General features: G+C 37.6%; 2 protein-coding genes across 2 annotated transcripts; one reads left to right on the top strand and one right to left on the bottom strand.

Moving 5' to 3' along the window:
- The first annotated feature begins 2,969 nt into the window (after window positions 1–2,969).
- GRP2B (glycine-rich protein 2B) lies at window positions 2,970–3,976 on the top strand. Its single transcript, XM_018116604.2, has one exon. The coding sequence runs from the start codon at window positions 3,057–3,059 to the stop codon at window positions 3,636–3,638; it is 582 nt and encodes a 193-aa protein (XP_017972093.1). The 5' UTR covers window positions 2,970–3,056; the 3' UTR covers window positions 3,639–3,976.
- Window positions 3,977–8,234: 4,258 nt separating this feature from the next.
- On the bottom strand, window positions 8,235–12,517 carry LOC18607576 (auxin transporter-like protein 5). The gene is made up of 8 exons (XM_007041827.3): window positions 12,184–12,517; window positions 11,897–12,082; window positions 11,675–11,787; window positions 11,344–11,527; window positions 10,883–10,980; window positions 9,980–10,187; window positions 9,566–9,823; window positions 8,235–8,893 (listed from the first exon to the last, which is right to left on the bottom strand). The coding sequence occupies exons 1-8, from the start codon at window positions 12,337–12,339 to the stop codon at window positions 8,618–8,620; spliced, it is 1,479 nt and encodes a 492-aa protein (XP_007041889.3). The 5' UTR covers window positions 12,340–12,517; the 3' UTR covers window positions 8,235–8,617.
- Between the last annotated feature and the right edge of the window lie 1,382 nt (window positions 12,518–13,899).

Here is a 13,899-nt window from a genome sequence, read left to right as displayed (position 1 = left end):
CGTCAATCTCAGGCCTAATTCTTAACAGCTGAGATTTGTAGAAAATATGGTCTGTAATCTCATTATTGTTACTATTTCATCCTGTTCAATGATTTCTTTGCCAAATTTGATGTTGTCAGTGAATGATTTAGAAACTAGACCATTACTGAGAGCACATTTTACATGATGGTATACTTTAATTGAAACAATTTCAACGCTGCTTTTCCTGCTCCATTTTTTCTTTCTCCTATTATTAACTTCAATCAGTGTTCATGAGCATGAGAAGAGGGCCCTTCCTTTCTATGTTTTTGAAATTGGAAATCTTTTAACAACCCCATACAGGACCTTCAATAATACAATAGGTGGCGGGTCACTGTAGAACCAGTTTTATTCTGCCATAAAAAAAGTTTCCCGTTTTGAGGAACTGCTTCTGGGTCAATGAACAGAGCATGTCAGCCAAATTTGTCAATCACTCTAATGTGGGTCATGCTGAACCAACGCTGCATTAATTATTGGTAGACATTAGTCCCTTGTACATTTTCATGCGAGACGAAAATTCATGATGATTAATGGAAAATGTACATGTGCATGATAAGAAAAGAACTTGGAACTTTTTCAAGTTCCTTATGCATATCCAAATAAAGTACTTGTTTTCTGCTTTTGGATTTTGGTTTTTGATTTAGATAGATGAAGCTGGCTTGAAGCTGGGTTGTTACATTTTGGATTAAGTCTGATTTCATAAAACATTCAAGTATCTCCTTAGGTTCCATTCTGGATTTTTTGTGACTTAACATTCTACATCAGATAGGATCGTATCAGAGCTCGGCTGGATTAGCTTAAAAAACAACACTCGGATTCCCTGGTTCGAATATCTGAAAAGATGTTCATTAAACCGCCTGAAACACGTGAAAAAGGATTGCTCAACAGCTTTGCTCCAAAAAATAAACATGTAGTATTGTTTAGAGCATTGAGCCGCCACCAAGATTCTTCATCGCAAGCTATTCACAAGTAAGAATTTCATACACATGAGGTAAGCTTTTGCCATGTTAGGTCAACCTCTCTTGGGTGCTATCTGGCACATGAAATTTTGGTTCAGCTTTACATTCTGGATGGTTTACCTGAAGGGAAAAAGGCCCAATTTGGACTCGAGTCCTTCAAAAGCCTTGAAGAAAAAAAGTGGGTTTGGGCAAAAGAATGAAACTGTAAGCTAAACCAAGAGCCTGCAAACTTTTTTACAAAATGGTTCTAAAACTTCTGGGCTTTCTGGTCCCAATGTCCATACTTGAGATCTTCGATTATACAAGCTTTCAACATATTCTGGTCACGAATTCCGTTCTATTACGACTTCTTCGTACCGCCAAGGACCTGACTGATTTTGTATGGTCTGGATATTGAAAACTTTGAATTGGCAACTGGACAGGAAAGCAGAAGGGGCCGCCCGCAAGAAACAGAAACGCTTTCTGTCAGTGTGCAGGCTGCGCATGAATGACAGGAGTACGTTTACCTAATCACTAGGTCGATGAAAGGAAGAAAAAGAGGAAGTTAGCAGAGTTGAATCAAACTTACCATCAATCCATGTTAAACACAGAAAATTCTTTTTCCTGCCATTGAAAAACCTCTTTGAATACTCGTGAAGTGCTGATGGGTCAGTGCACCTCTCTCCCCCCCGCCCCGCCATTGCCAATTTTGGGAAAACTTTGTTTGCCTTGGTTGCTTATTACCGCTAGGGATAAGTTGGTTCTCTTTTTTCCCAGTTGTGGAAACTGTCATTTACTTGAAAGTATAATTTTTTTTCCTTATTTTCTACTGCTAGTTTCGTGATCTGCTACCAAACTCATTTTCTTTGGCAGATGCCACCAGCTCTGCTTCGGCATTCGAGCCTTGGACGACTCAAAACCCAAGTTTAGTATTAGTCAAAGCAAAGCATATATTAATTATAATTCTCACTTTTTATTTAAACTTTCCTCACATATAGTAATTAAAAAATAAATATTAAAACAGTTGCTATACCAATCAATTGTAATCTTACCCCTATAGTTGCAAACGAATGTAACTGAGCCGGGTCGAGTCAATACTGTGTTAGGTTCGAGTTCAGTTCGATTAAGAAACTTGAAACCTGGGTTCAGTTTTATATTTTATGTTTGAGATTCATTAGGTTAGATATGATATAATTAATTTATACAAAAAATTTCAAATTTAAATTTGAATTTGGGTTCTAAGTGAAATTCAAATATAATTTTAAATTATGTAAATAAAAAATTCTATTTTATCTATCTGTAAGTATAATTTTAAAAACTTGATAAAATTCACAAAGTAATGACAAATAATATTAATATATATATATATAATATTTTATTTTATTAAAAAATAAAAAAGTTACAAATTAATCGGATTAATTAATGATGTCGTGAAAGATGCTTAGGAGCAAATTTTGCTTTTCGAGTTGAAAGGACAAATAGTCCATTGAAAAGTCCCATCCCACACATGCCTCTCAGACTGAGAGTCTTCAATCTTGACTTCCAATTTTACCCTTTGACCAGTTCTCCGGCCTTTTTTTTTCTCTCTCTTATCAAAAAATTAATTAACTTAATTAATGATCACAATTTACAAGCTCCGTGCAGTTTGCAGCAGGAGAAAGATAGGATAGTCTTTTCATCAGATTTTTTTCCTTTACTGCGGGTCCCATCAACCTTGTCCTCTCTGGACTCTGGACTCTTTCGTAATTTGACTCCCTCCGAAAACCATTATATTCCCGAAACACCCCTCCCATCGAAATATCGGACGGTCCATATTCCACTTGACCCAAATCCCCAGCCGTCCGATCACTTCCTCCGAAACAAAGCCTTCGCTTTGATCTCCAAGATGGAAAACAGAGTAACAAACCGCTCCTCATTTTAATTAATTAAACTTTTTATATTATTAATTTCTAACGCTGACGTGGCAGTCACACCATTTGCATTGCTCTGATCTGCAATATAAAGTCCCCACCTCCCCTTCATTTCTACGCCTCTCTGTTTTTTCTGTCCTCCGAGTGTGGTGTGAGGGGTTTTGTTAGGGTTTATAGATCTGAAAAAGAGATGGGTGAGAGTAGGATGACTGGGAAAGTGAAGTGGTTCAGTGACCAAAAGGGGTTTGGGTTCATAACGCCAGATGAGGGCGGCGAGGATTTGTTTGTTCACCAGTCTTCGATCCGTTCCGAGGGTTTCCGTAGCCTCGCTGATGGTGAAGAGGTCGAGTTCGTTATCGAGTCTTCTGATGGTGGTCGTACCAAGGCTGTTGATGTTACTGGCCCCAACGGGAACCCTGTTCGTGGCACCACGAGATCCGGACGCGGTGGCGGTGGCGGCGGCGGCGGAAGTTATGGTGGTGGTGGATATGGAGGCGGTGGGTCTGGTGGTTATGGAGGCGGCGGCTACGGTGGTGGTGGTGGCGGAAGGAGAGGTGGTTATGGCGGTGGCGGTGGCGGTGGTTATGGTGGTGGCGGTGGTGGTTGCTTTAAGTGTGGGGAGATGGGACATTTGGCAAGGGATTGTGGACAAGGTGGCGGTGGTGGCGGAGGGAGATACGGTGGAGGAGGAGGCGGCGGTGGTTCAGGGGCTTGTTATAACTGTGGCGGCTCTGGGCATTTCGCAAGGGAGTGTCCGAACAATGGTCGTTAAGGCGGAGAGGGGTTTACTGTGTCTTTTCACAATTCCTCTGACCCTTCCTTTTTCCCTTCGGTACTATTTCTGTCGGTTTCGTTATTATCAAGTATGGTTGGCTTTTTTATGTCGTTTTGTTTTTTAAGAAGGATTGTTCCTAGTCAGTTTGTGGGCTCTTGCTTCCTATGTTAGGTTTTTTGGTGTTTGGAAAGATGGTTGTAATGGGAACTTTAGGGTCACAGTGGAGTGGATTTAGAATTGCTAAGTGAAAATGGTGAAGAAACAATGATGTTAAAACTCTCACTGTCAAGTGTTTATACACATATAATATAAATACAAGCTGGTTTGGTTCAATATCTTTTTCGTGTTTTCTCTTTATATTACATTTCCTATGGAAAATTTCGTTGGTTTGATTTTTAGAAGGTTGTTTTTTTTCAATAATTTGGATGTTATCTGATCAAATTACTTAGTCAAATACTTGGGACATATGTTAATATCTCTGTTCAAATATTATATTGCCTTTCTTGGAGGCAGTTGTCTGATTATGATTATTTAATTTTCTTTTTGGAGTGTGAGTACAAATTCTGAGTGAATCTTGGGGATTTACTGGCTCTGAGGGAGAAAATGAATTGAGGGGAAAGAGGGGCCATGGACTGGAAGATGTGTTTATATGGTTGATATATTGTGTTTGTGGGAACAAGTTGATGAAAGTGACATTTTCAGCATGATGCCCTTCTTTCTTAGGTTTCTTTTGTTTGTTTCTTTTAGATGCGTAGGGACGGACTGCAGAGGGCTCCTGCTCTTTTTCCTTTATATTTGAAAAGCTTGGGACAATGGGACTCATTGGTGAATAAAGCGCATGAATAATGCAAAATAAAGCCACCCAATTATGGGGTGCTTCCTTGCTTTTTTTCTAATCACTTAGTGGTCCATTCCTTTCTGCTCTGACCCATTTCTGTGTTTTTGAGGGTTCAGTTAATGCTTAATTCAAGTTTAGTACTGTGTTTTACAGTCAATTAATAAAACGGTTCGCTGAGACAGGCTGGTGGTGTTTAATGCGTTCTTGGACTGTAAGAGTGATTGTGGACCTCTTTGCTACTTTAGGATAAGAACAGGGTTGATGGGCTTTGTTGAGAAAAAGCGAGGGAAACTCAGGAACTTGTATAGCTTTTACTTGTGGGGATGCAAGACTTGGGGTTTAACCATCTTGCTTGTTTTTGACACTTGCAGTGCCAAGTTTCTTAGGTAGTGATAGCCAATGGCAGTGGGTAATGGTTTCTTATTGAGCAAATCTCGCATCCCTTTTTCCAAGAGTATTGGGCTTTGAAGTGGAAACCTCATTGTTTAACTACGGAGATAATGTCTAAGTGAACAAGCAGGTTTGCGTGTGTGCGCGTGACCAGATTGAAGTTAAGATTTTTAACCTTCGGTTTGCTTGGAGGATTGGGTTTTGGGTTGGCTTGGAAACTTATCCCCTAAATCCACCTACAGGTTCGTACTGGCCGATTATAATGACACCAATTGACCTGGAAGGTGATTGATGTTTACAAACTTGGAGTCCAATTCGCCCAAACGGGAATTTGATTTTCAAAGCACTGACAGCGTTGACTGAGCTCAATAACGAAGCGCACCAGTATGGGTGTTGGCAGTCAAGTTGTTCATTTTCGTTTTTTCCATTTCCCTTAAAAAGGCAATTTGTTTGGTGAAGCCTCTGGCCCTGTTTATTCATTTTTAGGATGCATTGCATTTCCTTTCATTTGAGAGTGGCCCATTGGCTGTTGCAACTCAACGATGGCCTTTTGTGTATGAGAATGGTCCACATCACGGATCCAACAATATGGACAAGGAACACTACGTGCGATTGAACACCAAACTTGATATGGACAAGATATTCAATCGCAACTCAAGGACTTCGATTCCTCCCATGGTGGGACACTGCTTCTTCCAAAATTTAGCTTCTCAGAGAAGATTTACAAACTCAAAAATCACCCATCCATCCTTTTAGGCAATTTTTTACCTTATATCTTGTAGTCCAAATTCATACGTCTATATATATAACTGACCATATGCTTATATTTAACATGTGAAGGCAATATATTTACAAGAAGAAGCTCCAATTTTGTAGTCATCGAAGATTTCTTTTGTTTCTTTTTAGCTCATCAAGTGCTGGATGCCAGCCTGCCGGTTTGTGACTATATGAACGATGACGTGCTACGTGGAACCATGGTTCCGCCGAAGAGATTTGAGTTTCACTAGCAGATTGGGCTCAGATTTCAGTTTCCCGGTGGTTTTACTTACCGTAGTGGATCATCTCAATAGCGGCAGTGTTTTGGACAAGAGAAAGATCGAGGAGGTGTAGGCATAAAAGCCAAGAAAAAGGAATTCAATTTAAATTGGCTTAATGCATAAAATTTTTTTTGAACTATACATAATTATTTAAATAAGTTTTTAATCTTTTTTATTACATTTAAATAAAACTCTTAAATTTTTATTTTAAATAAAAATATTTCAACTAAAAAATAACAATTAATATTTCTTGCCCACGTGACTTTTGACTGGTACCTAACATGTCGTGATGGCGGATGAAGTTATTAGGTGGTAAAATGACATGTCATGGTGGTGAGTCCCATGGTCACCCGACATGGAAATCACAAAATAATTTTTTTTTTTTAATTTCTCTCATTCTCGTCTTTCTTTTAAATAGAATAATTTTTTGAAAATATCATTTTCTCTAAATCTAAAGAAAATTGAAAATATAAAAATCTTTTACCTACAAGTTTTTCCTTTAAGATTTGAAAAAAAAATTATTTTTTTAAATAACTACTTCGTTTGAAAGATAGTTGAGAAAGAGAGGAATCAGAATTTTTTTTTTTTTATGATTCCACTACCGACTCAGGATTGGCTATGGAAGATTTTACTCACCAGCATGCCACGTCAAAAATTATGTTGATAAAAAGTGACAATTGTTATATGACAATTCGAAAAAAGATTATAGTTTTGTTAATTTTAAAAATATATTTGAATTAAAATAAAATTTTAATTTTTTTTAAAAGTAATAACAAATAAAAATTTTATTTAAATAATATATAGTTCAGTAGCTTTTTTAAAATTTTATTTTTTTTCCAACTTCATTTTTTTTTTGGGTGTAAATATTTTTTATTTTTACAAATAAACCCACTCTTAAATGCATTTATTTATTTATTTTCAACCACATAAAGTATGAAGAACTATTGTAAAAATGAGAATATATTGCTCGGACACTTTTGGTTTAAGCAATACTTTCTCTTTTCCTTTCTTTAATATTTTTGAATTAATCATCATATTAATCCTGGAATGATCTCGAAATTGTTAAAATTTCCTCAGAGAATTCGAAAGCCTTGAAGCATTGTCAGATTGTCATGTCTTGAACAAATGGAGGAGACTGCGAAAAAAAAACAAAAGAAAAAGAAAATTGTGTAGCAGGAGAAGAGCATGTCTCCGAACTTGATACCGTTTGTCCTGTTGTCTAGCGAATAAAGAGAACCACTTTTTAACCGAAAAAGCCTCGAGCCTTTGGTTTTTATCCGGGGTCGCATGCTCTTGCAAAGATCATATGGTCTCTCATAAAAGGGAGCTTTGACAACTTTGTGTGACTGCTGCTACATCTCAGCTTTTCATGGCTGGAAGATTATTAAGATTCCCCACAGTGCCATTGGTGTATCCATGTCTACCAGCTTTATCGCCCAACATTTAAGCAACACCCTATCCCTTACGTCATTTTTACCTTCTTCTTTAATCATTTGGGTATGTTTGGTAAGCCATTTTATGATTTATCATCACCTCATTTCTCATCATCATGGATAAACATAGATGGAAAAAAAGGGAAGAAAAAGAAGCTTTAGAGGTTTCAACTATACATGCTTCTCCCTATGCTGCATGAAGCTGCTTTATTGCTTGAATTATCACTTTCAAGGTCCAAGCTCCAACGCTCCTAGATATGGGGTGTGAAAGCGGGAAGAGTACTGTGGGATCAAAATCAAGATTTTCACCCTGATAAATTTGATTCCAAGGCCTGCTAATAATCTCCTTCATCAGTTCTACCAGCTGGTTGAAGTATTGTAACTCGTACTAGGTTATCCAATTGCAATTCAGTTTTTCAAATGGCAGCAATTCTGTGAATCGTTTTTGGCTGTTCTGGAACAGCTTACTGGTCCTCAAGCAAGGATACATCATGAACATTCTTATATATGCTTGACACAACAAAAGATTTCAGGTACTTCATAGTATAATCCCAAACGGAAATCTTCTAGGCTTGTATCATTTGTTTCCTATTGAACATACCTTATTTTGGCTAAGCCTTTGAACAGAGAAAAGTACAGAGTGGAGAAGAAGATAAATGAGACAAATCACTGCGAATCTATTTGCAGCAGAATCGAATAGATCCAATCTTTATCAGTAGGTTTTGGACTTCATATTCTGTCATGTTCTAGTAAAGCAGATTCCACTTTCATTTTCTCTGTAATGTTTCATGTATGCTTGTTTCCACTCGATTTGCTAAATGTGTGCCTTGGTCAATTGTCTTCACCACTTTCTAGTTTCTAAAATGAAATAAATCTCCAAATGTAGGAACAAATGTGCAAGGAAATGCTGACATTAATCTTATATCATAAGAGACTGAACCAAAGCTAGAAGTAGAGATCTTCAATTTTTTCATACAAACTTTGTTTCCTTTCTTCTTCTTTTTTTTTGTTTTTCTCTTGGAAATGCATTACAAACTCTCTAAGCTAAATAAAAAAGACAGAGAAAGACTCAAAAAGGGTGGCATTTGTGTGTACAGGAATTGACTGGACTAGTTAAAGATAATTAATCTGATTCATGAACTTCCATTTAACTCCCAATTTTAATTTTCTCTGTCTACAGGCTGAAGTAACAAAGATGACCAAAGTGTGCAAATGACACGATGACATATTCATGGTTGTAGTTAAGCCACGAGGGGAACCCCTGTAAGTTGAGACGAATCAAGGGCTGCGAGTGTGGTTGAAAGGGTGGTGTAGAGGAGCAGCCGCGGTGGCGTTGAGGCCGTGAGGTGGTGGTGAAGCTGGCATTGCTGGCGGTGGGCATTGGTAACATTTTGTGAAGAGCCCGAATGTGTCAATCTGGTGAATGAAATTTGTCATGCTCGCCCAACCACCGAATCCAAACCCAACAATCAGCACCCAAACCACTACAAAGATGTTGATCACGTACGTCCCCACCCATCTTCCGAAGTACTTCGGTGGTTGCTCCACTGCATTCTGCATCACAGCCGTTCAGGAAATCCCACATGTTAATAATCATAGATGGATCAATGGATCCAACGGTCAATATGAGCCCAAATCTCGTGTTTGCATCTCACTGTTTTCGTGGGACTCGCATTAATTAGGGACCTACATCTTTTCCCAGAGTTATTTTTGGTACCAAAAGATGAAGCGTATCAAGAAAAGACAAGCTTTCTGCAGTACCCCCCAGATATGGGGAATCAGGTACGTACGTGAACATATTCTGGTTCACAGTTGCAGCACGAATCTCGTGCCTTTTGCAACAAAAATTAATGCCTTTTTCATGAAATAAGCAAAGGCAGATAATATTACTAACTCACAACTATCAAAATGTTGTCAAAAGATGTTCAGTGTTAAATCTAGAAGATTATCAGCTTAGGAGAAAGACCCGGGACTGGTCTGCTAGACTGTGACCACACGCTATCACCCTGCATTTCTTATCCTTAACGCTTGGATTTTATTAAATCAACGGTTAATGACATCAATTTTTAATTCTCTCACTTCTTCAGTCAAACGTTTGAATCTGACATAAAGCAGAACTTCTGAGATGTCTTGACATTGACATTTCTTACTCTGATTAGCTAAGCTTTGAGGTTTGTTTAATTCCTTGTTGATCGTTTTTTAGGATGATGGATGGGAGTGTAATACCTCTCGGGCAGTGGCTGATCTGAAGGTGAAGATGTGCGCCAGTGCAGGAATGATGTAGACAGTGAAGCTAACGAGGAGGGATCCTACGGTAGAGTTGATGGGTCCAAAGAATGGGAAAATGATGGCCAAGAACCAAATGGGAATGACCACTGGCAATCTTGCTGCTGCTCTCTTGCACAGGCTCTTGCACTCATGCATCCCGATTGCTTTCTCCCATACAAAATACAGTGGCGTGCTTGCAAACCCAAATGTTATGAACTGCGCAATGCCCACCAAAATTACCATCAATAAAATGAACAAGTATCAATGTAGGAAATGCATGGATGTACTAAAAATGAACATTTGTTAATATAATAATGAATGTGCACATGTATGTAGGTATGTATGATACAAATAATGAAGTCATAGGCATGCCTGGTGGATAAGCATTAAAATGACAGCCATGTCTCTGAAGGGAGTTCTTGGGAGAAGAGAAAAAGCATTTGAGTGATTGAGAAGCATGTCTCCAAATGCCCAATAAACAGCAGCAGCCGAGGGAAGTGTCAGTGTCAGCACATACAGTGTGGCTAGCAGGTATATAGCCTTGAACTTCTGAGGCTTCCACATTGCGTGCATGATCTCCCTGCAACAAAGTTAATTTCTTCATTAATTAGCAAACTACTTGGTAGTATTAACTATGTACATCATTTCTCTTGTACTACAGTATCAATATCAGGGCCTGGGAGAGGTCTGCTCGAGGCAGATTAATTTTGGGTTTTAAGGCCTCAAGCCACCGCTTTCATCTCCATAAGCTTTACGGTCTTTTTCCCTGTCTGTGGGTTGTGCTGGATTCACTGAACAAAGTGGACCCCACCCTCTTGACCTCTCCTCATGAAAAAAGCGAAAGTAAAGGAAAAAAGATCATTGGCTTTTCCACATTGAAAAGGAATACTAGGGTTTCCAAGAAGGAAGCAGCTTTTTACCTTCCACGCCTACAAAGGGCAATTTGGGGAATGAAAAGCTCCAATAATAGTTATATATATACACTTTATACTAATATGAATGATTGATATTTCAAACTTTAAAGTATTTGAGAGAATTATGTGCTTTTGGACATAAATTGGTCATTAGATCTCCAATGGTCAGATCACGTCTGAAGAAGTGAAGCGCTGGTCATTTTCACAACTGCTTTTATGCATTTATAGTTCTCCACAGCAGATTATGAGTTAAGACCCAAGGCACAAATACATTAACTACACAATTTATCGACTTGAAAAAACATGGGCAGATTTGTAGATAACGTAAAAGACACGGATTCTACATATAAACTTGTCTTACACAGTAACAGCATGTCCCCCAAATGTGTAGAGAATGTTTGTGGCCCCGGTGAAGTATAGCACCAGCTTGGTCGGACCAGAATGCCGGACTCCCTCTACCTACATTGGCAGGTTTAATATCATTGCTTATATATTATACTCATAAGGTTTATTATAATAAAACTTATATCAGTTTGCAATATTCATTCTTGACAGGAAATGGGACAACCAGGTTTTCTCTTTTGACTGATTTCAAACCCAGCACTTGTGGGCCAAGCTGGCCATATATATGTTCAAGAGTTTCATGTAAAAAAAAGAAGAAAAAATATTCAGGCATCAAATCTATATATCTTGGAAAAGTTGTCCAGTTGACAAGTAAATGTGCTGTCATATTGCTATTAACTTGATTTTGAATTGGCTCAACTCCTTAAAGTAGCTAAAATCTTCACGTGTTTAACTGGTAAGTGAGAGTTTGTCAATTACCTGGCCATGAAGGAGGGAGGCAATGGTGAGATACCATGCAGTGTAGGTGGTCATGACAAGGCCAAGAAAGGACCAGATTCTGTAATTGTGGAATGAAGGAATAAAGACTGTGGTGGCACAACAAGCCCCAAAGATGTAAGTCCAGGTCCGCTTGTCCAGATTATCATTTATGTAATATATGTTGCTGCAACAACAAAACAAAAGATACCCAACAGCAGGGAGATTAGTTTTGTCAGGGTGCAAGGAGATGATTCCTTATTCATTTGGAGCCAACAATTTTAAATTGTGGATACCAATAAAGCAAATATAAGAGTCAGAGATGAGTAGTTACCTTGCACAAGCTATGAGTTGAATGACAGATCCAAAGAGAAGAAAAGTGCAGTTAAATGCCAAACCCACGTTCCTCCAGTGTTTTCCAAGGAGTCCATCAAGAACCTCAAACCACTATACAATTAACAGAGAAAGTTAATATTTTGAGATTAAAAAAAGAAGAGTTGCTTTTCATCAGTTTCTTTCATGAAGTTGTTTGTATAGAGTTCAAAAGTTAATTAACCTGAATGACATGGTTCCTGAAATCAACTTTTTCTCTTTCTTTTCTTGTTCTATATTCTACATAGAGTATGCTAATGAGATAAGCTGTCCAGCTACCCAGCAACCCATAGAACAGCTGAAAGAGAATGCCAGAGAGCATCCCCAGCTGGGAAAATGAGTATGGCAATGTAAGCAACACTTGAGCCACCTGCAGAAACAAAGAAGCAACAAATTATGAATCTCTGTCACATGTGTTAAACCACTGTTTCATAGGTAACAACATAGTGGGAAAAGCAAAAGATGACAAACCTGATTAGATGCACAGCTAAACCAGGCATCATAAACAGAACCACCATGCCAAAAGATCTTAGAAATCCTGCTTTTCATACCCGTAGGCTTCCCTTCAGTTTCCATCTCCACATAATTCCCAACAATCACAGTCTCCACCACCTTATCAGTTGCCATTGATCTCCTTCCTATCCTTAAAAAATTTCCTCCCCTTTTTTCCTCTCACTTCCTCACAGCCTTCAGCTCTCTGTTTTCTGCTTACGAATTCCTTACTGTTTTCCCTCAAAAGGGTAACTGGGTAGTGTCTTTTCAATGGAAGAAGAGGATTGGTAGATAGCTGGAGTGAAGGTGAAGAAAAGAGAAGAGATATGGAGGGTATATATATAGAGAGGGGTTCTCGAATGGTGGGAAAAAGGCTGTGTTTGAAAGGTATTTTAGAGGGAGCGGTAACTTTGGGAAGCGAGTAAAATCCTCTGGTTTTTGAGCCCATTTTTCTTCTGTGATTAAAAATTTTGTTTTTTAGCTAATTATTATATTAGTCTAATCTCACTTTACTAACAAAATAAAATGAATTCATTAGAGAGCGTGAGTGGCTTGTCCGCACGAGCGGGTCTCCCCTCTTCCCGAGCTTATTATGACATTTGTCTCTCTACCTAATCTAACCTTTATTTTTCATCATAACTCTTAACATGCCATTTTCCTCCTCTTAATTTTTGGTAATTAATTAATGTAAGAGACAAAAGGTTTTTCCTAAAGAGTGGGTACTTTATAATGATTTCAATGTATCCAAAAAAAATTACTTAATATGATAATTATAAGAATTACTTTTAAAACACTCGTTAAGTTCATCATTTTTTTAAACACTAAGAGTAATAATTTCCATACATTTTGAATTTCATATTCAAATTTATATTTCAAAAAAATATTGAATAACTTTTCCCAAATTGACCAAAGATGCAAAATTTAATTACTAGTCTTGCATTTGTATTGTTTTCGTTAATTAAGAAGACAGATTATATTTTGGTATTAACTTTTATCAATAAGTATTTGAAAAAATTACTTTATTCCATAAGATTTCATACTAATTCATTTCAAGTTCATTAATATTTAAATTAAATATTTTTTTCAAAATAATATATTTTGTAACATATATAAGTATTTTACCCCCATCGTTTGCTCAAATTTTATAACTTTTTATGATTGAATATGAAAATTTGTGAAGGGTAATTATGGCCAAAAGAAGAAAGCCAAATGTGGAATAAAATTGCAGAAGAAGAAGGCACATAGGGGGGAGACAAAATAATAATAATAATAATAATAAAAAAGGGAAATGGTATTGGCAAGGGAAGGTGTGAAGGGAAATAATAACAAAGTAGACCGCATGATTGCAGCCAAACGGGCGTGGTCGCTTTACAACAAGAAGAAAGCTGCTTTTATCACATGGCCATGGCTTTGTGGACTCGAGAATGCCCCCCACCTCTAAGCCCAAACCCCAAAATTCCTTCTTCACAAATTCACATGGCAGTTATATTACCACTGTATTGTCAAGATATTCTTACCAACAAATTACTATATATTATCTATAGCTTGCACTAAGGACATGTATATATATATATATATATGAGCAATACAACAACTGTCCATCCCAGACTTGTTAGATCATGATTCATGTGCCCTTGGCAATACCATATCTTTCTTTTATTATTTGTTTTTGTTATTTAGTTCTACTTAATACCC

The sequence above is a fragment of the Theobroma cacao genome, chromosome 2 (genome assembly GCF_053813885.1).
Source record: "Theobroma cacao isolate CCN51 chromosome 2, ASM5381388v1, whole genome shotgun sequence".
In the NCBI taxonomy this organism is placed as follows: domain Eukaryota; kingdom Viridiplantae; phylum Streptophyta; class Magnoliopsida; order Malvales; family Malvaceae; genus Theobroma; species Theobroma cacao.
This window is presented reverse-complemented; position numbering and strand designations above follow the sequence as displayed.

Bases quoted from the DNA above. Each gene is read 5' to 3' on its own strand.
- GRP2B (XM_018116604.2), top strand. From the start codon at position 3,057: ATGGGTGAGAGTAGGATGACTGGGAAAGTGAAGTGGTTCAGTGACCAA.
- LOC18607576 (XM_007041827.3), bottom strand. From the start codon at position 12,339: ATGGCAACTGATAAGGTGGTGGAGACTGTGATTGTTGGGAATTATGTG. The intron at 11,528-11,674 runs GTAACTACTCAT...TTGTTGTTGCAG, and splicing joins CAACTCATAGCTTGTGCAAG to CAACATATATTACATAAATG. The intron at 10,981-11,343 runs GTAATTGACAAA...CTGCCAATGTAG, and splicing joins CCTCCCTCCTTCATGGCCAG to GTAGAGGGAGTCCGGCATTC.